The 24,083-nt window shown below is 41.0% G+C and overlaps 1 protein-coding gene and 1 long non-coding RNA gene across 2 annotated transcripts in view; one reads left to right on the top strand and one right to left on the bottom strand.

Moving 5' to 3' along the window:
- Nucleotides 1-10,329: 10,329 nt before the first annotated feature.
- The window catches only part of LOC140198609 (uncharacterized), a 24,791-nt gene continuing 11,037 nt past the window's right edge, over nucleotides 10,330-24,083 (top strand). The window contains exons 1-2 of the long non-coding RNA XR_011886217.1: nucleotides 10,330-10,444; nucleotides 12,351-12,437. This is a non-coding gene — a long non-coding RNA (uncharacterized lncRNA). The remainder of the gene's footprint in view (nucleotides 10,445-12,350; nucleotides 12,438-24,083) is intronic.
- Nucleotides 17,786-24,083, bottom strand: part of LOC140198608 (uncharacterized protein C2orf80) — a 23,798-nt gene continuing 17,500 nt past the window's right edge. The window contains exon 7 of the mRNA XM_072259610.1: nucleotides 17,786-19,069. Coding sequence (XP_072115711.1) covers nucleotides 18,927-19,069 — 143 coding nt within the window. The 3' untranslated portion in view covers nucleotides 17,786-18,926. The remainder of the gene's footprint in view (nucleotides 19,070-24,083) is intronic.

Genomic DNA, 24,083 nt, shown 5'->3' with positions numbered 1-24,083 from the left:
TATCTAAGAAAGGATATGCTGACATTGGAGAAGGTTCAGAGGAGGTTCATAAGAATGATTCCAGGAATGAAAGAATTACTATATGGGGACTGTTTGATGGCTCTGGACCTGAAATCACTCGTATTCAGAAGAATGAGGAGGGATCTCATTGAAACCTATCGAATGTTGAAAGGCCTCAATAAAGTGGATGTGGAGACTTCCGATGGTGGGGAAGTCTTGGACCAGAGGGCACTGCCTCATAATAGAGGTTATGTTGATTTTGGACAGAGATGAGGAGGAATTTCTTTAGCCAGATAGTCAAGGCATGTGAAGGGTTATTCATTTATTGAAATACAATGCGGAACAGGCCCCTCCGGCCCTTCAAACCTTGCCACCCAGCAATCCCCCAATTTAATCCTAACCTAATCACAGAACAGTTTACAATGACCAGTTAGCCTATGAACCAATATGCCTTTGGACTATGGGAGAAAACCAGAGCACACAGAGGAAACCAATGGCCTCACAGGGAGAACATACAAACTCCTTACAGGCAGCAACAGGAATTGAACCTTGGTTGCGGGTACTGTGGAGCATTGTGCTAACTACTACACTACTGTGTTATGGGGAGAAGGCAGGAGACTGGGGCCGAGAGGTTAATTGATCAGCCATGAAGAAATGTTGGAGCAAACTTGATGAGCCAAATGGCCTAACTCTGCTCCTATGGCCTTTTACTGGCAGAACAGAATTTATAAATCATCTCATTAGGAAATAAATAAACATCACTGAAAGTGACCCTTTAATCTGAAATCTTTTCATTAGTCTTGTTCTTCTGGTTAGAGTTAAAGGGGTGAAGCTTGAAATTCAGCTGAATAAAAGTTGCCCACAAAGTTTAAGCTATCTTTGGACTGCACACCCCCTCTTTTATGATGTGTTTAAATTCATTGCCATCTGCAGGCTATCTGTGGTGTCCAGGAACACAGCAATGACAGTGAGGGAAGCAACTGCTCATGCTGAAGAATCATTTCAAGACAAACTAAGAAGCATAAGCTGTACAATGCAATACATAAAAAACACTACAGGTTACAATAATAAATACATTTTAAAAAGTAGTGCAGGAACAGAGCAAAATAGTGAGGTTTTTTAGAACCAAACACAATACTACAATTGTGGTCTTAACAGAGTGTTATAGATCTGCAATGTTATCACACAGCTCTTGAACTCAATCCCCTGACTAATGAAGGCCAACAGACTATATGCCCTGTTTACCACCCTACCAAATTGCACGGCAACTTTGAGGGCTCACTGAAAGTGCACCTCAAGATATTTCTGTTCCCCCATGCTACTAAGAATCTTGCCATGCACTCTGTACCCTTCCTTCAAATTTGACCTTCCAAAGTGTATCACTTTTCTAGGTTGAACTCCATTTGACACTTCCCAACCCAGCTCTACATCCTATCCTACCAGAAGGTTGTTGTAACCTACAATAACCTTCTACACTATCCACAATACCACCAACCTTCATGTCATTTGCAAACTTATTAACCCGCCTTTTCACTTCTTCTGTCATTTATAAAAATCAGAAAGAGCAGGGGTCCCAGATCCCTGTGGAACACTACTGGTCACTGACCTCAAAGCAGAATACATTCCATCTATTATCATCCTCTGTTTTCTGTGGGCAAGCCAATTCTGAGTCCACATAGCCTAGTTTCCCTGCCTCCTGGCTTCTTTAAATACCCTAACATGGGGAACCTTGTTGGACACCTTACTAAAATCCATATACACCACATCCACTGTTCTTATCTTCATCAACTTATTTTGTTACTTCCTCAAATAATTAAACCCACTTGTTAGACATGACCTGCCCCTCTCAAAGCCATGTTGATGATGCCGAATTCAACTATGCTGTCTCTGAGAATCCACTCCAAAATTTGCCTACCACTGATGTAAGACTCACTGGTCTATAATTCCCAGGATTATGCCTATTGTCTTTCTTAGGATAAAGGAATAACATTTTCCACCCTCCAATCTTCTGGTACTATTCCTATGACCAGTGAGGATGCAAAGATCATTGCCGATCGCACAGCAATCTCTTCCCTCACTTCCCATAGCAACCTGGGGTATATCCTGCCCGGCTCCAAGGACATATCCATCCTAATGTTTTTCAAAAGTTCCAGCGCACCCTCCTTCTTAACATTGACATGTTCCAGCATATCAGCCTGTTCTATGCTGTCCTTACGTTCACCTAATTTCTTCTAATTGGTGAATAGTGAAGCAAATTGAGGGCCTTTTCCTTTAGTTACCTTATTTCATATTTTTTAAAACACTATTTTTAATTACCTTCTCTTCAGATCTAAAATGCCTTTGGAAGTCAGAGACATTTGCAAGTTCTCAAAACCAGTTACAGCTTTCAAAACTCTGCACTAATTTTGACCACCCAGTGTTCTGAGACTGAGGCTTCCACACCCAAGGTCCTCTGGCTTGCAGGACTACACCACTGGAATTTTGGATGCAGAAGCTCAACATGATAGCCCCTCTGCACTGAAGGAAAGTATAAGGGCAGGTGTGGAAGATCAGAGGTGGCAAGTCCATAAGTGGAATGGGTGCCAAGCCAGTACGATCCAGACTATTAATTTTATGATGTACTGTATGTAATGCAATGTGATGCAATTTAAACTATCAAAGTGTGTAAATGTATCTTTAAATACAGATATTTTGTTCTTGGTTTATCTTTGCATGTATGTATATATTGATGCTTGCCATCTTTCAAAACAACTGGCCATTCATGTGCTATATAAACACATTACAGGCAGCAGAACATCTATATTTGACATTCCATTCAATAAAAACTAATAAGATAGAGGAAGTCAGAAAGATGCTAGTATTCATAGAAATAAGGTAGCATTTGAGCTAACAGACTGCTAGTGATTGCCCAGGGCACCATCAACCACTGGCTGCTCATGACTCACATAATCATGTACTTGATGCATGCTTTGCCAAACAAGGAAGTGCAATCTGAGCTGGCGCTCAGAAGCCAGTATTTCAGATCTTCCGTTCGGGGTTGAACTCTGTTGCACTGAACTCAGCAGCATTCCAGTCACATGCCAATGTGAGGACTTGAATGTACCAGTCCTGGCCCTCAGCTTTAAACAGGAAGGACTGGCATAGAAAAGGTGTGTTTGAAATGTTTTACTCTGTTTGAAAATTGTAAGTTAATTGTTTTAATGTATTTTCAAAATCATTTTTCTTTTTTAACATACTTAAATACATTTGTATAGTTTTTAAATATCAGAAAACTGTTCAATGGCCTTTGACAAGGCCTTGGACACCTTGCCTGGTCACTACTCAGCCCCCACTCTGTATTGCGGTGGATCAGCTCATTCAGTCCTTGGCACCAGCAGAAGTGAGCATGCTTGGGGAAGAGAGTCCCAGCAGCTGACCATGTCCGATGTAAGATACAGCACAGCACCTTGGAATTTCCTCCCCTCACAAAAAATGATCAATTGTGGAACAAGAGGAGAATTGAGTTATCTGATTTATTTTGATACCAACCAATGCAGATCCTAGGACACTTAGTTCACTAACGATAGTGCTGAAATCACAGTCTGTCCAGCAGCGAGATGATAAAGTTATTTCAATTCTCACGTGGGAACCTGAATAGATTATAATCCAAATAAAACTGTTACAGTTTACAGATAGTTTGGGTCAGGACACATGAAAACTATGAAACATCACATTTAGATCCATGAGGTGTTGCCATAATTAACTTTCATTTTAGAGGAACAGTATATAATTTCACATTCTGCCATTGGACAACTACTCAATACCCCTGTGGACGAGATTACTGACTTCTTGCAACTGTATCTCTTATGTGCCTTTATTTATAATGTCAGCAAAATAATTAAATGTTTTCCATAGCTTGTAATTCATTTTTGTTTCCTTATTCACCTAGCACACTAACCCCAACTCACACTTTCTGATAAATGTTGTTCTTCACAGAAGTAGCTTTAGTAGTAGAAAAAAGAATTTCTGATTGAAGTGAAAATGTCATAAGGACAAATTAGTAGTGGGCCACCAACCTAAACCTTTTAAAGCACATGTACAGAAGCAGTTAACCAATGGTCTATTTAAAGGAATCATTTGACTTGTAAATAAACTAGAGAATTTCCCATTATTTCTCATTGCAGATTAATTCTCAAGACATTGAGAAATAATTTGCTGTTTTCAGTTCATTTGTTCAATGAATATGTTTCCACTGAAGATCTATAACTATATGCGAATTAGTACTTTGAGTAAATAAATAAAAATGAATGAATGAAAAAGGCATAATCATTAACAAATACAGCAAATCACACAGTTGAGTATGGAAGCACTGGAGACAAGGACGAATTAAGTGTCAGGTGAAGTGGAAATAGCTTAAAATGTTCCACCATGAAGAGTGGAAATTAAATACTTGACCCATGGATGTAATGTAAAATGCAAGGAGTAATTCATAAAGAAGAAGGGAAATGCATTGAAGAGATCACATTTTAGTGGAGCTGATTTGGTTCTACTTCTAAGTAGATTATCCAGTGCAAACCTGGTTACTTTGATATCCAAGCTGCCAACAATATAGGTCAGTGGCAGAGGCCAACAGAAAAGCTGCAACTTTGTGTTAGGAGTAGAGTACGAGAAAACCAATTACATCGGATAAAGGTACAAGTACAGAGTAAATGATGGAGAATATCCTGGATAAGATTGCTTGAAAGTTAAATAATGCAGGGACTGAAAAAACATGGCTGTGGTCAGAATGAGAATCAGAATTATTATCACTGACATATGTCATGTTTTTTTGCAGCAGCAGCAAAATAGTGCAATACATTGACATTACTGTAAATTAAAATAAGTATATAAAAATAGTGAACAACATCCTGGGCCGAAGGACCTGTGCTGTGCCATAATGTTTTATATATCTACCACAGACAATTAGATTATGAGAACACTCAGTCCTCGTTTATTGTCATTTAGAAATGCACGCATGCATTAAGAAATGATACAATGTTCCTCCAGAGTGATATCACAGAAAAACAGGACAAACCAAAGACTAACACCGACAGAACCACATAATTAGAACATATAGTTACAGCAGTGCAAAACAATACCATAATTTGATATTATGGTATTATGACAATATAAAGATAGTTGCAGGGACAGTTAATATTAAAGAAGTAGGGAGTTTGCAGAATACTCAAACAGATTAGGTGAATGCGCAAAGAAGTGGCAGATGGAATATAGTGTATTGTATTGCACTTTGGTAGAAGGAATAAAGACATAGACTATTTTCTAAATGGGGAGAAAATCCAGAAATCAAAGGTGCAAAGGGACTTGGGAGTCCTCATGCAAGATTACCTAAAGGTTAAATTGCAGGATAAATCAATCGTATGAGAGACAATTTCAATGATAGCTTTCATTTCGAGAGGACTAGAGTATAAAAGCAAGGATGTAATGCTGAAGCTTTATAAGATATTGGTCAGACCACACTTGGAGTATTATGAGCAATTTTAAGCTCCTAATCCAAGAAAGGATGTGCTGACATTGGAGAGGGTCCAAAGGAGGTTCACAAGAGTGATTCTAGGAATGGAAAGGTTAATGTATAACTTGTGTTTGATGACTCTGGGCCTGTACTCACTGGAGTTTAGAATAATGGTGGGGGGGGGGGGAATCTCATTTAAACCTATCAAATATTGAAAGGTCTAGATAGAGTGAATGTGTAAAGAATGTTTCCTATAGTGGGGGAGTCTAGGATTGGAGGGCACAGCCTCAGAATAGATGGACTTCCCTTTAGAACAGAGATGAAGAGGAATTTCTTTAGCTAGAGAGTAGTGAATCTGTGGAATTCATTGCCACAGGCAGCTATGGGAGATAAGTCATTGAATATATTGAAAGCAGAGATTGATAATTTCTTGATTAGTCAGGGTGTCAAAGGCTATGTGAAGAAGGCATAAGAATGGGGGTTAGGAGGGATAATAAATCAGCTGTGATTAAATGGCAGAGCAGGCCCAATGGGCTGAGTGGCCTAATTCTGCTCCTTTGTCTTATGGTCTTATATATGCTCCAGAAAGAGAGCAGAATAATGAGAGAGTTCATGGATTCATGGACTATTCAGAAATCTGATGACGGTGGGGTAGAAGCTGTTCCTAACACACTGAGTGTTCATCATTATGCTCCCGTACCTCCTCTCTGATGGTAGTAATGAGAAGAGGGTATGTCCTGGATGGTGAGGGTCCTTCTTGTGGCATCGCCTTCTGAAGATGTCCATGATGCTGGGGTGGCTGGTGTCCATGATAGAGCTGGCTGAGTTTAAATGCCTCTGCAGCTTTTCTCGATCCTGTGCATCGCAGCCTCCATATCAAGTGGCGATGCAACCAGTCAGAATGCTCTCCACAGTAATTTGTAGAAATTCGCTAGTCCTTGGTGACATTCCAAATCTCTTCAAATTCCTTATGAAATATACCCACAAGCATGCCTTCATGATTGTATTAATATGTTGAACCCAGAATAGATCTCCTGACTTCTCCTTCATGAAGTCCACAATCAATTCCTTGGTCTTACTAATGTTGACCAAGGTTGTTGTCAGACACCACTCAACCACCCAATCTATCTCAATCCTGTCTGCCTCCTTGTCACCATCTGAGGCCAAATTTATGAATCCTGACTAGAAGTTCACAAGACTTACCATTCTAAAATCACTCTTCATAAATTTGTTTGCAATGTGCAACCACCATTCAACAGTACACTAACCTGACCCACGTCTCAATAGAACACTTCTACTCATTTTATTTTTCAGGTTATAATTAGTAAATGGTTTTAAGTATGTTTTAAATCTCAGAAATATTATTTCATTTTTAAAGAGTGGGCAAAAGTGTCTATTGTTCTTGTATCATACTTTAAAAATCCCTTCTATTTAAGAGGAACCTCTTCAAAGGTTCAAAAGTTCATTTTATTATCAAAGTATGTCTGCAGAATACAACTCTGAAATCTGTCTTCTCCAGATAGCCATAGAATACAGGAAACCATATAAGAAATTGAAAGAAAGACATAAATCCACCCCGCGTGAAAAGAAAAAGAAACAAAAACTCGCAAACCCCAAACACAACACCCCCTCCCTCGCACAAAAAAATAGATCACCCAAACCCCCCAGCCCACCAATCCACAACAAGGAAGAATGGATGGAGAATACGAAAAGAACATAAAACTGAAAGAGGCCAATATAAACTACACGAGGAATTCTGCAGATGCTGGAAATTCAAGCAACACACATCAAAGTTGCTGGTGAACGCAGCAGGCCAGGCAGCATCTCTAGGAAGAGGTACAGTCGACTACAGTTAGTTTGAACCACAGTCCAATCCATATACCTCAGAATTTCGGTAATAAAACTTTGAGCATTGGGACCCCTTGGCCCCCTCCTCCATTGGACGGGTGTATTATAATAATAGAATTTTGCGTTGCAACCATCCAATACACCCTTCAAAAGAGGTTTTAAGAGTTAATGATGTTACATTGGCACAAAATATTAAATGCAATTGGAATTCAGGCTCAATTCTGACCTCTGTTGGTGTTTGTAAGGAGTTTGCATGTTCTTTCCACAACCAATGATGTCAGTTGGCTATTGTAAATTATGTAGGTTAATGAAGAAATATTAAAGAGAAAATGATCCTGGGCAATGTGCAAGAAATAATAAGTTGCAGAATTAGAAGGAAATAAGGAGAGGAAATGGGACTCTCCAGGGAGCTGGCTAGACCCAGTGCTAAGGGGGTGGTGATATCCTACTTCATATTGAACTACTATATTAGTGTATAATTCTTACATAAGCCTTTTTGACTCCAGTGTGACTAAGCAATGCCTGATAAAGTCACCTGAGAAAGGGTCACACGTGGATTCAAACAATAATTTAACAAAGTAAGTTCCCAAAACATCCCAATGTGTTCTGTAAATTCAAAAAAGAATATTGCATTTTTCTAGAAACTACAACCCAAAGGTAAGGAAGGAAGCAAAATTATGGGAATCAACCTTGACTGGGAACTGAAGAAGAGTCTTGGCCCAAGATATCAACTGTTTATTCTTTTCTATAGCTGGTACCTAACCTGCTGAGTTCCTCCAGTGTTTTTTGTGTGTTGCTTTGGATTTCCATCATCGGCAAACTTTTTCACGTTGGTGATTGACTGGAAACTTGCTGTTTGAGGAGATAGAGGAGATGACTTTGGCACATTACTCTTACTCATACTTGCCAACCCTTTTCAGTCCAACTTGTACACATGGTTTATTAATTCCTTAAGAAATGGTTCTAACTCTGAGGGAATATTTCTCTGACTTCAAACATTTTTGAAGTATAACCATAATGCAAAATACTATATTATACGATAAAACTATAAAAGATGAAATGCAGAATTTTGGCCAGTTTATTAATGGAGATCTACAAAGTTTTATCACTTCCTGTGTTAATTATGAACATCTTTAAATTACAACTAATGTAACATAATGTTTTCAACATCTTGAATGTGATAACTATTATTACGGCTGTTGAGAAATTCAAATAATTCATGACAATCAGGATTTCAACTTCAGAGAGCATCGATATTTTTGAACACTACAGGAGGACAATGCTTTGCCCTTGACAGAGTGCTGTGAGTCAGGATGGAGAGAAAAAGTGAGGCGAAGATTTGTCAGGGTAGCGAGGGAGTCAGAAGAGAGAGGAAGTAGAGGAAACTGAGTGAGTGGAAGAAAGGAGATCAGGAAGGAAAGAGATAGGGAGGTCTGCAAGAACGGTGGCAGGGAAAAGAAAATGGAATACAGTAGTAAACCAGATAGAAGGGTAGGAGTGCAGCTTCGAGTCAATGGCCAAAGAGTATGCTCCTGAGACTTGGAAAAATACATTCCCTTTTTCCATTTTCCACTCCACACTTCTCTTCATTCCTGTTCTGACCCTCTCATCCCTTTCTCCTCTCTGTTTCTCTCTCCTCCCTATGATCTCCTTCTCTCTTTTGCCACTGCTCTTTCACTATCCTCCACAACCCTCAGAACAGCAGGATGTCCATTTAGAACAGAGATGAGGAGGAATTTCTTTAGCCAGAGGGCAGTGAATCTGTGGAACTCATCGTCACAGACGGCCGTGGAGGCCATCATTTGGTATATTTAAGGCAGAGGTTGAAAGGTTCTTTACTAGTCAGGGAGTCAAAGGTTATGGGGGGAAGGCAGGAGAATGGGGTTGAGGGGGATAAGAGAATCAGCTATGATGGAATGGCAGACTCAATGGGCTGAATGGTCTGATACTGGTCTGTGTCTTATGTTTCTACGGGGCTGGTTGCACCTCACAAATTCCTGCTAGGGAAGATTGTGTAAGAATGGCTATCCTATTCATCTGAATAAAGTAACTGCAAGTGAGTGTTTTGTTTCTTTTTTAAAGTAATATTTCTGGTTACTCATTAGTGATTTGCTGTATATTTAATCTGACTGCATATTTAAATTAACTGCAGGTCAGCTGAGATTTTGGGCAGCAACTTAGGCTACACTGTGGGCTCCGAACGATCTAGCACCTTTCACAGAACATGGTTGCTATTCTGCATACATGAAGGGCCAGTCAGACATTCCTTCAGAGGCCCACAATTAATATGGTGGTTTATACAGCATCTAGGAATGAATTTCAAACCATGGTTTTAAGAAGGTGAGCTCCAAAGATTGGGAGAGTAATGTACTACATTCTGCAGAACTGTCTCTAACCACAGAACCAATCTAGAAACAGAAAATGGATCATCAATCGTAATTCCTATCTTGTGTTGTTTCACTTCACACCTGTGGTTAATTCTATTACATTCCTTCTTGTGAATTAGACAGAAAACATACAGTGCATGGATAACATCATGTTTCTATTATTTTCATTTAATCTTTTCTTGGGATGAATAAATTTCTTAAAACTGTATTCCACATTACTGTTGGGGTGCGTTTCAATTCAAACTCAGCAATGATGAAGAAATGGCAACATGCTGAGATGGTCTGCAATTTGTTGGGGAGCCTACTGGTGGTGTTGTTTCCATCACCTGCTGCGCATGTCTCCCTTGGTGCAGAGATCACAGATTGAAGAGGTGCTGTAGGAGTAACTTGGTTCAGTAACTCGGGTGCATTTTATAAATGATCCGCACTGTGGCTGGTGGTAGAGGAGATTTACAGTAATGATTGTCATCTCCTGGATGGTATTGTACTTCCTGAGTGGTGTTTGAGCTGTACCCACCCAGGCAAATGCAAAGTATTCCATCACGTTTTTGAGTTGTGCCTTGCAGATCCTGGAGACTATGGGGTGAGTTCCTGACTACAAGATACCCGGCCTCTCATAGTCACAGTAGCTATGTGAATAGTTCAGTTGGATTTCTCATGAATATTGATCCCTGGATACTGACTATGGGAGACTTAAGTGGTAATAACAAAGAATAGAAAGGTAGGTGATTAAGTTTTCTCATTAGATATATCACTTTCTGGCACTTTGGTGATGTGAATGATGCTTGCCATTTATGAGTCCAAATGAAAACCTTCTGGATAAGACTGCACGCATATAGCATCACTTCATTAACAGAGGAGCTGTAAATAGAATTGAACATTGGACAATCATGAACAAATGTCATTGCTTCATATTGCGTAATGGAAGGAAGGTTAATGTCACTGCTTCATATTATGTAATGGAAGAAAGGTTGGGCCCAAGATACTGTTCTGAACAATTCCTGCATTGATTATGGGACTGCAATTATTCACCTTCAATAACAATAATAACCATAACTTTACTGCAAGCATGATTCAAACACTGGAGTGTTTCCATTTTGATGCCCAATAACTTTATTTTACCAGAGCTCTTTGATGTTATATTCAGTTAAATGCTAGTGTTGTGAATAACAGTCACTCTCACCTATATATAACCATATAACAACTACAGCACGGAAACAGGCCACCTTGGTCCTTCTAGTCCGTGCCGAACTCTTACCCAATTCTGGCCAACTCCTCTCTCATGCCTCTGTAATCACCTTTACTCTACTGTAATACTGATACATTTGACTTCAACTTCTCCTTCTCAAAATTCAATCATATTATGATCACTTTTCCCTAAGGGTTCTTTTACCTTAAGCTCTCTAATCAATTCTGTTTCATTGCACAACACCCAATCCAGAATAGCTGATACCCTAGTGGGCTCAACCATGAGTTGCTCTAAAATGCTATCTCATAGGTCTTCTAGAAATTTCTCCTCTTGGAATCCAACACCAACCTGATTTTCCCAATCTACCTGCATATTGAAATCTCCATGACTTTTGTAACATTGCCCTTTTGGCATGCATTTTCAACTTCCTGTTGTAATTTGTAGACCACATCCTTACTACTGTATGGGGGTCTATATATAACTTCCATCAGGGTCTTTTTACCCTTACAGTTCCTTAGCTCTATCCCCAATGATTCAACACCTTCTGACCCTATGTCACTTCTTTCTAATGATTTGATTTCATTTTTTACCAACAGAACACCACCACCCCTTCTGTTTTCCTGCCTGTCCTTTTGATACAATGTGTATCCTTGGACAGCAAGCTCCCAGCTATAATCTTCTTTCAGCCACGATTCAGTGATGCCTACAACATCATACATGCCCATCTGTAACTGTGCTACAGGTTCATTGACCATATACTGCGCACATTCAAGTATAACACCTTCAGTCCTGTATTCACCCTTTTGATTTTGTCCACCTTTTATGTTGTATCTCATCCTGTTGACTGTAATTTTCCCCGATCATCAGTCTCTCCCTGCTAGTAGGCTCACTACACATTGCCTCTGTTTGTAAACCAACTACCTCACCTTCAGCACCATCACTCCGGTTCCCATCCCCCTGCTAAATAAGTTTAAGCCCAACAGAACAACTTTAGCCAAACTACCTGCAAAGATATTGGACCCTGTTGGGTTCAGGTGTAATCCGTCCCTTTTGTATAGGTTATACCTTCCCCAGAAGAGACCTCAATGACACATAAATCTGAACCAGTGCCCCTGCACCAGTTACACAGCCATGCATTCGCCTGCCAAATTATTCGATTCTTACCCTTACTGGCACATGGCACAGGTAGCAATCCAGAGACTACTACCTTGGAAATCCTGTTTCTCAAATACCCTTAGAGAATAAGACCATATATTTTGGGTATATACCTCAAGAATGGTTGAAAAGAGATAAATATTTAATGAATGTACTGCTGATGGCTGGTAAAAAGACCCTTACCAGGAAATGGTTATCACAGGAGAGCCCAACTTTAAATGTATGGATGGAAACTACAACGGAATTGTAATTGTAACAATACCTCTAGAATTCTGCTCTTCAGTCCAAACATAGATTGAGCGTGTGATGAGGACTGGAGCTAAATGGTTGTTGCATTACTTAGACTGGACCTCAACGAGCAGGCTGTTTGGTAAGTGCCATTTGAGAACACTGTATATTACTCTTTCTGAAACTTTGCTGAAGATTGATTGTAGGCCGTCTAGGCAATTACTAGCTGGTTGGATTTGTCCTGCTTTTTCAGTTCATATGACATGTCTGAGCAACTTTCCATGCCATTGGACAGTTGTAAATACTGTAACTACACAGTTACAGCTTGAATATATAGCATCCAATTCCACATACCTTGCTTAATTTGTTATCTCACATAACTAAGACTACACATCTCTCCCATCTTCAATACCTAGGGCTGCAAGCCTATTTCAAGAATATTAAAGAATATTTGGAGCTCAATATAATAACTTAAAAGCAACAACATTAATAATAGTCAAAAGAATGGTGTGCTTTTCTGAGATGTTCACATTGCAATTTTAATTTGCTTCTAACTCCAAAAAAACAATAGTGAAATCTTGAAGTTTAACTTTTTCATTTTGGTTTTTTACATGATGAAAAAAAATCAATATTTTATTCAAACTCTGCTTAGCATCCGGTTTCTTGTATTGTATTGTCTTCTCCTGATTGGCCACTTGTTTACTGATATACAAGTTCCAACAAAATCATTTTAATTGCAGCACCCTAAGTATAACCAGTAACCTGTATAACTGTAGCAACTTCTACTTTGAAAAAGGCACACTCGACACTTCATGCCAAAAGAAACAACTTTATCTCGAACTTCAAAACTGATAGGTATATACAGAGGCTTTCACAACCCATACAGCATGGCAGGAACACTATATACAAAGCACACTGGAAGTAAAAAGAACAGAAGTAAAACCCCCCCATTATCCTAATTAGTATGAACTTACTTTTAATGATGCTCACATTACAACATTTCTCCCCCTTTAAAATCCAACATTCCCCAAATGTAAAAACTAGGAAATAAAAACAGTGGTGTTATTAACTTGTGTACCCCTGAAAACATACTAGTATCTCAGCAACAGTTTAGCAATACAAAACATCTAGGAAACACGACAGATTCAACATTCAACGTAACAACAACAAAAAAAAACTATCTCATCAAAGATTCAGTCTGTCAGGATGTTTACGAGTGCGCTGTGATCTGCGCACTACCCCTGGTGACCCTGCAGGCACCGCTGGTGAGGGTGTTTCTGTTGGGTCTAGTGTTGGGGGCATGACAGGGGTCTGTGTGTCTGCGTGAGAATGTCCATTCTCCTCCTCAGGGGACCCTGACCCCTCTGCCAGCGTCTCTCCCTCTGGTAAAGTCATTGGTGGACATGCTTCCACCGTAGTCTGTCTCACAAATGGAAACTCCATGGAACTGTCTGCCTCTGAGTCGGAATCATGACACAGGCGCACATGGTCCTGATGTCTGCGGAAAACACGCCCATCAGTCAGCTTAACATCATAGGAGACGGGACCACTCTGCTTAAGAATAACCCCAGGCAGCCATTGCTGATAGTTTCTCACATAGACATTGTCATCTGGTTTTAACTGTCTCTCTCGCGCATGTTGATCATGTCCCTCCTTCTGCTTTTCCTGCTTTCCCTCCACTTTTGCCTTCATGTCCGAGCGCAGCAGGTCCAATCTTGACTTGGGCCTACACCCCATCAGCATCTCTGCTGGAGTGCGGGCAGTCGTAGTCTGTGGTGTGAGGTGGTATTTAAACAGGAAACATGAAAGCTGCATGCTAAGAGAGTAACACATATCAAAGTTGCTGGATCTGCCTGGCCTGCTGCGTTCACCAGCAACTTTGATGTGTGTTGCTTGAATTTCCAGCATCTGCAGAATTCCTGTTGTTTGATGCTAAGAGAGTCCCCTGTCATCCGCTTCAGGCCTTCCTTCACTGTCTGAACAGCCCGCTCAGCCAAACCACTGGAGGCTGGGTGGAAAGAGGCCGTCTGAATGTGATGAATGCCATTCTGCTGCATGAACTCACTGAACAGTTCACTGGTGAACATCGGGCCATTATCAGTGACCAGAGTGTCAGGCAACCCGTGGACTGCAAACACTTGCCTGAGTTTGTCTATGGTTGAGGGGGCTGTGATGTTGCTCCTGATGTGAGCTTCGATCCATTTAGAATGCGCATCTACCATTACAAGAGACATCTGCCCCATAAAAGGGCCGGCAAAGTCCAAATGTAGCCTAGACCAGGGGTGGTCTGGCCACTCCCATGGGTGCAAAGGAGCTGGTGGTGGCATATTCTGATTAGTCTGACACTGTGTGAATGATTTTACCTTGTTCTCCAGATCCTGATCCATTCTTGGCCACCATCCGTAAGATCTTGCAAGGCTTTTCATCTGAGACACTCCTGGGTGAGTCTCATGAACTTCCTCCACAATCTGTGAACGGCCGGGGGAGGCACGATGACCCTTGCCCCCCAGAAAATGCAGCCATCTTGCAGACTGAGTTCTGTCTTGCGTTTGGCATAAAGCCTCAGTTCCTCTCCTTCCACGACTCTGGGCCAACCTTGTAAAAGAAAAGTCTTGACTTGGGACAGGACTGGGTCCCTCTTTGTCCACTGCTTGATCTGGGTCACCTTTACAGGTGTCCCTGACAGCCTCGCCAATGAAAACACAGTCTCTGGAGGCACATATGTAGTAACAGTTGTCTCAGGTAAAGATAGTCGACTCAGTGCATCAGCACTTGCATTATTCCCACCCGCTCTGTACACTATAGTGTACTGGTAGGCTAACAATGTAAGAGCCCAACTTTGTACACTGGCTGAGGCTAGCGGTGGGATGCATCTAGTCTCACTGAACAGGCTCATCAGTGGTTTATGGTCCGTATAAATTGTAAATGCGTGTCCATAGGTACTGATGAAAGCGTTTGACCGCAAAAACAATGGCCAGACCTTCTTTGTCTAGCTGTGAATATCACTTCTCAGCATGTCAGGGTACGTGAAGGAAAACCAATAGGCTTCTCTGAACAGTCCTCCATTACATGTGAGAGAACTGCCCTGACTCCATAGGGTGAGGCATCGCATGCCAGGGTGATCTCCTTGTCTGGGTCATAGTGAACAAGCAGCTTCACTGAGTAGAGGAGTTCTTTCACTTCCTTGAAAGCTTTCTCCTGCTCTTCACCCCACTGCCATTTAGTGTCATTGTGAAGCAGCTTATACAGTGGGGTCAAAACCCTTGAGAGGTCAGGAAGAAACTTGCCATAATAATTCACCATGCTCAAAAATGATCTGAGTTCCGTGACAGTCTTAGGGCTTGGGGCTTCCTTAACAGCTCTCACTTTGTCCTCCACAGGACAAAGCCCCTCAGCTGTGATCTTGTGTCCCAGGTAAGTCACACTCCATGCCAGGAACACAAATTTTCCACATTTCAACTGCAGCCCTGTGTCTGAGAGCCTCTTCAACACCCATTCTAAATTAGCCAGATGCTCCACCTCCGTAGCCACCATGATCAAAATATCATCAAGGTACACTGCTACGTGCGGAATCCCCTGCAGCAAAGTGTCCATTGTCCTTTGGAAAATGGCAGGGCTGGACACCACTCCAAGCACCAGGCGATTGTACTTGAATAATCCCTTGTGCATATTGATTGTGACGTACTCCTTTGAATCCTCGTCGAGCAGCAGCTGTTGGTAGGCGTGGCTCATGTCCAGCTTTGTGAACAGCTTACCCCCTAACAGGGTTGCAAACAGGTCATCCACCTGAGGCAATGGGTACTCCTCCATCCTAGATTAACCATGAGCATATAATCCCCACATATCCTCACCATTTTGTCTGCCTTCAAAATTGGAACAATGGGAGCCGCCCAGCTTGAAAACTGGACGGGCTGAATAATGTCCAGCCTCTGTAAACGTTCCAGCTCCTTCTCGACTTTGCCCTTCATAGCATAGGGCACCGACCTGGGCTTTAAAAAACGTGGTGCAGCCTCAGGGTCGACGTGGAGTTTCACTGTCACACTCTTCAGTGTTCCTAGCTCGTCCCTGAAAACGTCACTGTACCGCTGCAGAATGTCCTCCGTTGTGTGCGCATACTTAATTTCATGCCTGCTTAGCCGGATTTTGCAAAGCCAATTGTGACCCAAAAGACTGGGTCCCCTGCCCTTAGCTATCACTAGCCTGGCTTCAGCTCTCTGACCCCCGGCTGAAATGTCCACATATAACACCCCCAAATGAGGTATGGGCTGCCGCATGTAGGTCCTAAGTTTGAGCTTTGACAGTCTAATGGGAGGCAGGTTAGACCCCCATGTCCTCCTGTAGGTCTCCTCACTAATGACCGATGCAGTAGCCCCTGAATCAATCTCAAACTTAATGTCCTTTCCCCTGACAATGACTGTGGCATAATATGGTTCAGGTGATTCCTCATCTGTTTCCACTGCAAACATGTTGTAAGCACACGCTGCCTCTTCGTCTGCTTCTTCTATATGGTGTGTGGTTGCCTGAGCCTGTTGAGCTTTCCCCTGCCCAGGCTTAATCTTACCCTTTGAACTTCTGCACTTTTTAGCTAAATGTCCCTTTTTGCTACAAGCAAGGCAGACAGTGTCTTTGAATTTGCAATCATTTGCATAGTGCGTCCCTCCACATCGGAAACATTCCACCCGCTTTGCCTGTTTACCAGTCTCCCTCCTGACTTGGTGTACTGCCGCCGACTGCGAACCCCCATGTCCTTTCTGGATATCCTTGACATTATTAGCAGCCATCTCCATGCCTTGGGCAATCTCTAAGGCTTTCTTAGAGATCCCAGTGGGGTTCAACAACAGGCGGCGTTGTATGCCGTCACTATTAATGCCGCATACCAATCGATCACGGAGCATGTCATCGAATACCACTCCGAAATCACAATGCTCCGACAGCTGCCGAAGCTCGGCCATGAAATTGGCCACAAACTGACCTGGCTTCCTGAAACAGCTGTGAAACTTACACCGTTGGACTATCACAGAAGATTTCAGATTGTAGTGGCTCCGCACGAGCTTGACCAGTTTGTCATATGGAATGTCCCCCGGTTTCCACGGTGCGGCTAAATTCCTTATTAGCTTGTAAGTCTTTGCCCCAAACACACACAGGAGAATAGAGCGCTTCTTAGCCTCCTCAGTAATTCCATTAACATAGAAAAAGTGTCCCAACCTTTCCTCATACTCCGGCCAGTCTTCGTTTCCTTCCAGAAATTTCCCCGATAGTTCCAAACGTAGCCATCTGAAATGCAAAGCTTCCGTTCGAAAAACATGCTGATACGTTCACAAAACCAGTTCACCTCGTCGCCAAAAATATGTAGCAACTTCTACTTTGAAAAAGGCACACTCGACAACTTCATGCCCAAAGAAACAAGTTTATCTCAAACTTCAAAACCATTATGTATATACAGAGGCTTTCACAACCCGTACGGCATGGCAGGAACACTATATACAGAGCACACTGGAAGTAAACAGAACGGAAGTAAACCCCTCCCCCCCCCGATTATCCTAATTAGTATTAACTTACTTTTAATAATGCTCACATTACAACAGTAACACTCTTAATCATACTGATAAAAGTATTTGTGCAGTGTTCATTTGTACATAAATTCACATCCAGTGGGAATGTCCCATTCTGTTTCCATTCATGCTTCACTTAATTTTCCAAAATCAGGTTTCAAACATCAATAACGCTGATCAGTCAATATTGCCACTATGCTCTGGATCATGAAGCCATTAACTGAAATACACCCAAGTACATTGGAATTATCAAGTTTCTTGAATTAGTAATATTTTTCAAGTTTGTGAGTCAAGCTACCAATCAACTTGTTTCAATAAATGCAGCATATTGCTGATTACCTAATGATCACCAAATAAATCTACATTGTTAAACTGATCCACTGAAACATCCTTAATTACGGAAATATAGTCTATTACAAAGGGGAAGCTTTGAATGACAATCTCTAATGCAAATCAATTTTGTTTTGTGATCGAAAATGTGAGTATCAAATTATCTGCAGCTGATTAAATAAGATGGACCTGTCCTGCTGTGAGGACAATAACTGAGGAATAATATTTTAGTTATTTGGTAGAAGGTTTAGAGGGAATTTTAAACTACACACAATTGAGACATAGACGTCACTAATATGAACAGTGTCAGAGGGAGAAAACCTCAGCATGTATGAAGAATACTGCATGACCATTTTGAAAGCCATAATTAACAGAACTATGGACCAAGAACTGGGAAATGAATTTTCCTAGACTCTATTTTTGGGCAGCATGGACGTGATAGAAAAAAATTATCTCCTCCTGTTCTTAAGTTTTAACGATTCTAAAGTTTCCAGTCTAAAGAGCAACAATGCATGTCTGCACAACCCTGAAAATATGCTTGACTGGGGTTTCAAATATTTTGAGTCCAATTTATAACAAACTTTCATGCCAACCTACTTTGCACAATATTTTCAATAACAAAGCAATTGATTTTGTTTTCAGCAGAGTTCTTCCAAGCTATTAGCAACTGATATTCATTCACCCAAAAATTGGCATCTATTCTTTTAATAACAATTGCTATTCCTCTCACCCACACTACTTACTATTCCTTAAATGTCTGTATTGACTGTACATACAGAATTCTCTTGAATCCCACTATAATTGTCCTGAGGCTGGCCAGCTGCTCGACTTGTGGTAGGAGGGCTCAGAGGGTTCTGCTTCGAGGCAGTTTTCCTAACTTTCAGTTTTATACCTATTTAGAAAAAAATATGGGCAGTTTAATATTAAATAAATGATTTACACTGCCATATACCATTCAGATTCTCATGCAGATTAAACTTTCTTGTTGTAACTTGTACAAATTGGGATAGATTTTGTCTGCTCGTATGTAACGAATTTCCAGGGATGGTAAATATATCATTGCTTATGGAGAGAAATTAAGTGTATAATAAGACATATACATAGGAGCAAAATTAGGCCATTCGGCCCAATTAGGCTGCTATGCCATCTCATCATGGCTCATTTATTATCCCTCTCAATCCCATTCTCCTGCTCCTTCCCGTAACTTCTGATGCACTTACTAATCAGGAACCTATCACCCTCCGCTTTACATATACTCAGTGATTTGGCCTCCACAGCCATCTGTAGCAATTATTTCCACAAATTCACCACCCTCGGGCTAAAGAAATTCCTCCTCATCTCTGTTCTAAATGAATGTCCCTCTATTCTGAGACAGTGCCTTCAGGTCCTAACCCACAATAAGAAACATTCTCCCCACATCCACTCTATCGAGACTTTTCAATATTTGATATGTTTCAACAAAACCCCCCTCATTCTTCTAAACTTCAGTGAGTACAGGCCCAGAGCAATTAAATTCTCCTCATATGTTAACACTTTCATTCCTGGAGTCATTCTCATGAACCTCCTCTGGACCATCTCTAATGCCAGCACATCTTTTTTTTAGATAAGGGGCCAAAAACTCCTCTCAATGCTCCCACTCTGGCCAATGGCTTATAAAGCCTCAGCATTACATCCTTGCTCTTGTATTCCAATCCTCTCAAAAAGAATGCAAACATTGAATTTGCCCTCCAACCCACTGACGCAACCTGCAAGTTAATCTTTAGGGGATCCTGTTTAAGGCTCCTACGTGCCTTTGCATCACTGATTTTTGAACTTTCTTCCCAAATAGAAAGTAGTCTATGTCTTTATTCCTTCTACCAAACTGCATGACCATACACTTCCCCACACTATCTTCCAACTCCCACTTCTTTTGCCCTTTTTCCTAATCTGTCTAGGTCCTTCTGCACAGTCCCTACTTCCTCAACCCTACTTAATTCTTCACCTATCTTCGTATTATTCACAAACTTGGCTGAAATGCCATCAATTATGCCTTCCAAATCACTGATTTACAATATAATGTAAAAAGGAGCAGTCCCAACACCGACCCCTGCAGAACACCACTAGTCACCAGTAGCCAAACAGAAAAGGCCCCCTTTATTCCCACTCTCTGCCTTCTGTCAGTCAGCCAATCTTCTCTCCATGCTAGTATGTTTCCTGTAATACCATGGACTCTTATCTTGTTACGGCAACTTGTCAACAGCCTTCTGAAAATCCAAGTAAACGATGTCTACTAACTCTCCTCTGTCTGTCTTACCTGTTATTTCCTTAAAGAATTCTGACAGATCTGTCAGGCAAGATTTACCCCTAAGGAAACCATGCTGACTTTGCCTCCCGTTTACTCTTATATTTGGAAAAACTTTTAGTATCCTCTTTTATGTAATTATCTAGCTTACCTTCATATTTAATCTTTTCTCTTCTTTTTTTAGTTGCCTTCCATTGGTTTTTAAAAAACTTCTCAATATTCTTTAACACCCTGTCAATTTTTGCTTTATTACATGGTCTCTCTTTGGCTTTTATGCTGTCTTCGAATTCTCTTGTCAGCCACAGTTGCCTCATCCTCCCTTTAGAATACTTCTTCATCTTTTGAACGTATCTGTCCTGCACCCTCTGAATTGCTCCCAGAAACTCTAGTCATTGCTTTACTGCCATCATCCCTGCTGTGTCCCCTTCCAATCAACTTTGGCCAGCTCCTTGCTCGTGCCTCTGTAATTCTCTTTACTCCACTGTAATAATGACACATCTGACTTTATCTTCTCCCTCTGAAACTGCGAGATGAATTCTATCATATTAGGATTGCTGGCTCCTAAGGGTTCCTTTACCTTAAGCTCCATAATCATTACACAACACCTAATCCAGAATTGTCTTTCCCCCAGAGGGCTCAACCACAACTGGTCTAAAATGTCATCTCGTAGGCTTTCTACAAATTCTCTTTCTTGGGATCCAGCACCTAATTTTCCTAATCTACTGTATCTGCATATTAAACGCTTCCATCACTACATAACATTGTCCTTTTGACATGCCTTTTCTATCTCCTGTTGTAATGTGTATCCCACATCTTGGTTAATATTGGATGCCTGTATGTAACTTCCATGAGGGTCTTTTAACTCTTACCGTTTCTTAACTCAACCCACAAGGATTCTACATCTTCTGATCCTATGTCACCTATGTATACCATCATGACTGAAATTTTCAGAACAATCTATAGTAAATAATCTTAAAATCAAAATTTCCAAAATGAAATCTATTCTAAATCAACTTAATTTTCTGGTCAAAGTCTTCTTTGTGACATTTATCATGGAAGTTGTCTTGAGTACCATGGAAAATTAAGTCCTTTGGAAGAAAATCTAACAAATGTTAAAGCATTAAACTAATGTTAGGGCTGGGGTAATTCAGTGGTTATGTAGCAGGACTGATAGTTCAAAAGTCTGAGCTGAAATGAAATTTGAAAATTTGAGAAATAAAGAAATTAAACGACAATTAGGGACAGCAAAAGTAACCATTTTAGATTGTTGTAATTGTTCCACTTGTTCACGAAGTGCTTTTGCCTCCTTGCAGCTACTGTGCCACTAGGGGGCAGCATGGTAGCGTAGTAGCTAGGGTAACACTTTACAGGGGTTTAATCCTCGCTATTGACTGTAAGGGCCTGTACGTTCTCCCTGTGACTGTGTGGATTTCATCCGGCTGTGCCAGTTTCCACACATTTTCCTAAATTGTGAAGGTTAGGGTTAGGGTTAGGAAGTTGTCGGCATGCCATGTTAATGCCTGAAGAATGGCAACACTTGCGGGCTGCCCCCAGCACAACTTTGGACTGTGTTGGTCATTGAAGCAAACCACACATGTCACTGTAGGTTTCGATATACATTTGACAAATAACCTAATCTCATCTTATTTCAAGTGATTCAAATGCACACCAACTTTGTCACTTAACTGTTATTTGAAATGGGTTAGGAAGATTCACAACTCAACAATCAGAAAGACCAAACAATGCTAATCTTGCTACTGATGTGCAAATACAATGAATTAGTATTCAAACAGTTTCCAGTTAGAGTGTATAGTTTAGAAGATTAAATAAAAACATATTGGTTATTTATCTAAATAAAATAAAACTCTGTTAATCTTAGCAACACACATCAAAGTTGCTGGTGAACGCAGCAGGCCAGGCAGCATCTCTAGGAAGAGGTACAGTCGACGTTTCAGGCCGAGACCCTTCGTCAGGCCGAGGGGTCCTGACGAAGGGTCTCAGCCTGAAATGTCAACTGTACCTCTTCCTAGAGATGCTGCCTGGCCTGCTGCGTTCACCAGCAACTTTGATGTGTGTTGCTTGAATTTCCAGCATCTGCAGAATTCCTGTTGTCTCTGTTAATCTTGTATGTTTAGGACTTTGATCACGCCAGACTAGCAGGTATTCCAGACTATCAAATGTTATTTTATTGATAATCTAACAACATTAATTCACATTTTTTTAAAATGCTACTCAGTGGCATTTCAGTGAACCCAAGGTAAGATTAAAATGAACGCAGCAATAGAACCAAATGAGCTTAAAGGGAACATTGAAAATATCACTTGGTGAGTCACATGACAAATTTAGGATTTCCAAATTGGAAAGCAGATTATCAGAGTTCTAACACACTCTTGACCCCTGTGGTAAGATAGAGAAAAAATTGCGGAGCCCTTGCAAAGATTTTTGCTTCAACCTTGGCCACAGGTAAGGATCTGGAGAACTGAAGAGAGGCTAATGTGGTACCATTGTTCAAAAAGGGTAACAAAGACAAGCCAGGAAACTACAGGCTTGGACATCAGTGGCTGGTTAATTGTTGGAGGTGGATTCCGAGGAACAAGATGTACCAAGGTTTGGAAAGAAAGGCCTGGTTCAGGACCATCAGCGCAGTTTTGTGAGTGGAATTAGTATCTGACAAATCACTTGGAATTCTTCAAAGAGGTAACCAAAAAGGGATGGAGGGTAGAGCAACAGTTGTTGTCTATATAGACTTAAGCAAGTCCTTTGATATGTTCCTCATGGCACACTAGGCTGTAAGGTTAGATCACAGGAGAAGTGGTTTCTTAATTGGGTCAGTGGTAGGAAGCAAAAGGTGATGGTTGAGGGTTATTTCTCAAACTGGAGGCCTGTGTCTAGTGGTTTACAGGGCATGGTTAGCAATTTTATGGATGACAGTAGAATAGGTAGTGTTGCAGATAATGCAGAAGGTTAATAAAAATTACTTGGGAGGAGATCTTGTTCAGCTAGTTATGTGGGCTGAAAATTGGCAAATGGCTTTTAACCTAGGTAATTTTGAGGTATTATATTTTTAGATATGAACCAGGGTAGGACCCTGGTGAGTGTGTTGGAACAAGAGGACATAGAAGTACAAGTGTGTAATTCAGTGAAAGCAGAGTCACGGGTGTGGCAGAGGCGTAGGAGTTGGGTAATGGTGTTCCATTACACAAGATGTTGGTGAGGCTACACTTGGAGTAGTTGGGTACAGTTTTGGTCATATTGTCATAGGGAAAAGTTATGAACCTATAAAAGAGTGCAGAAAAGTTTTACCAGGATGCTGCTTGGACTTGAGAGCCTGAATTACAAAGAGACGTTGCATAGATTAGACATTATGCCCCATAATGTAGGAGATTGAGGAGGTGACGTGATAGTAGATAAGACCATGAGGGACATTACAGGGTAAATGCACATCATCTATTTCCAAGGGAAGAGGTGCTAAAAACGAGAAGGCATATGCTTGAGAGGTAACAGTTCAGGGACAGTATGTATTTGAATGAGCTGCCAGAAATAATGGTTGAATTGGATACCATAGCAACATTTAAAAGCCATCTAGATAAGTACATGGATGGGACAGGTTTAGACCACTATGAGC

The sequence above is a fragment of the Mobula birostris genome, chromosome 6 (genome assembly GCF_030028105.1).
Source record: "Mobula birostris isolate sMobBir1 chromosome 6, sMobBir1.hap1, whole genome shotgun sequence".
NCBI classification, from domain to species: Eukaryota; Metazoa; Chordata; class Chondrichthyes; order Myliobatiformes; family Myliobatidae; genus Mobula; species Mobula birostris.
Note: the sequence above shows the minus strand (reverse complement) of the source record. Positions and strands in the feature narration are given on the sequence as shown.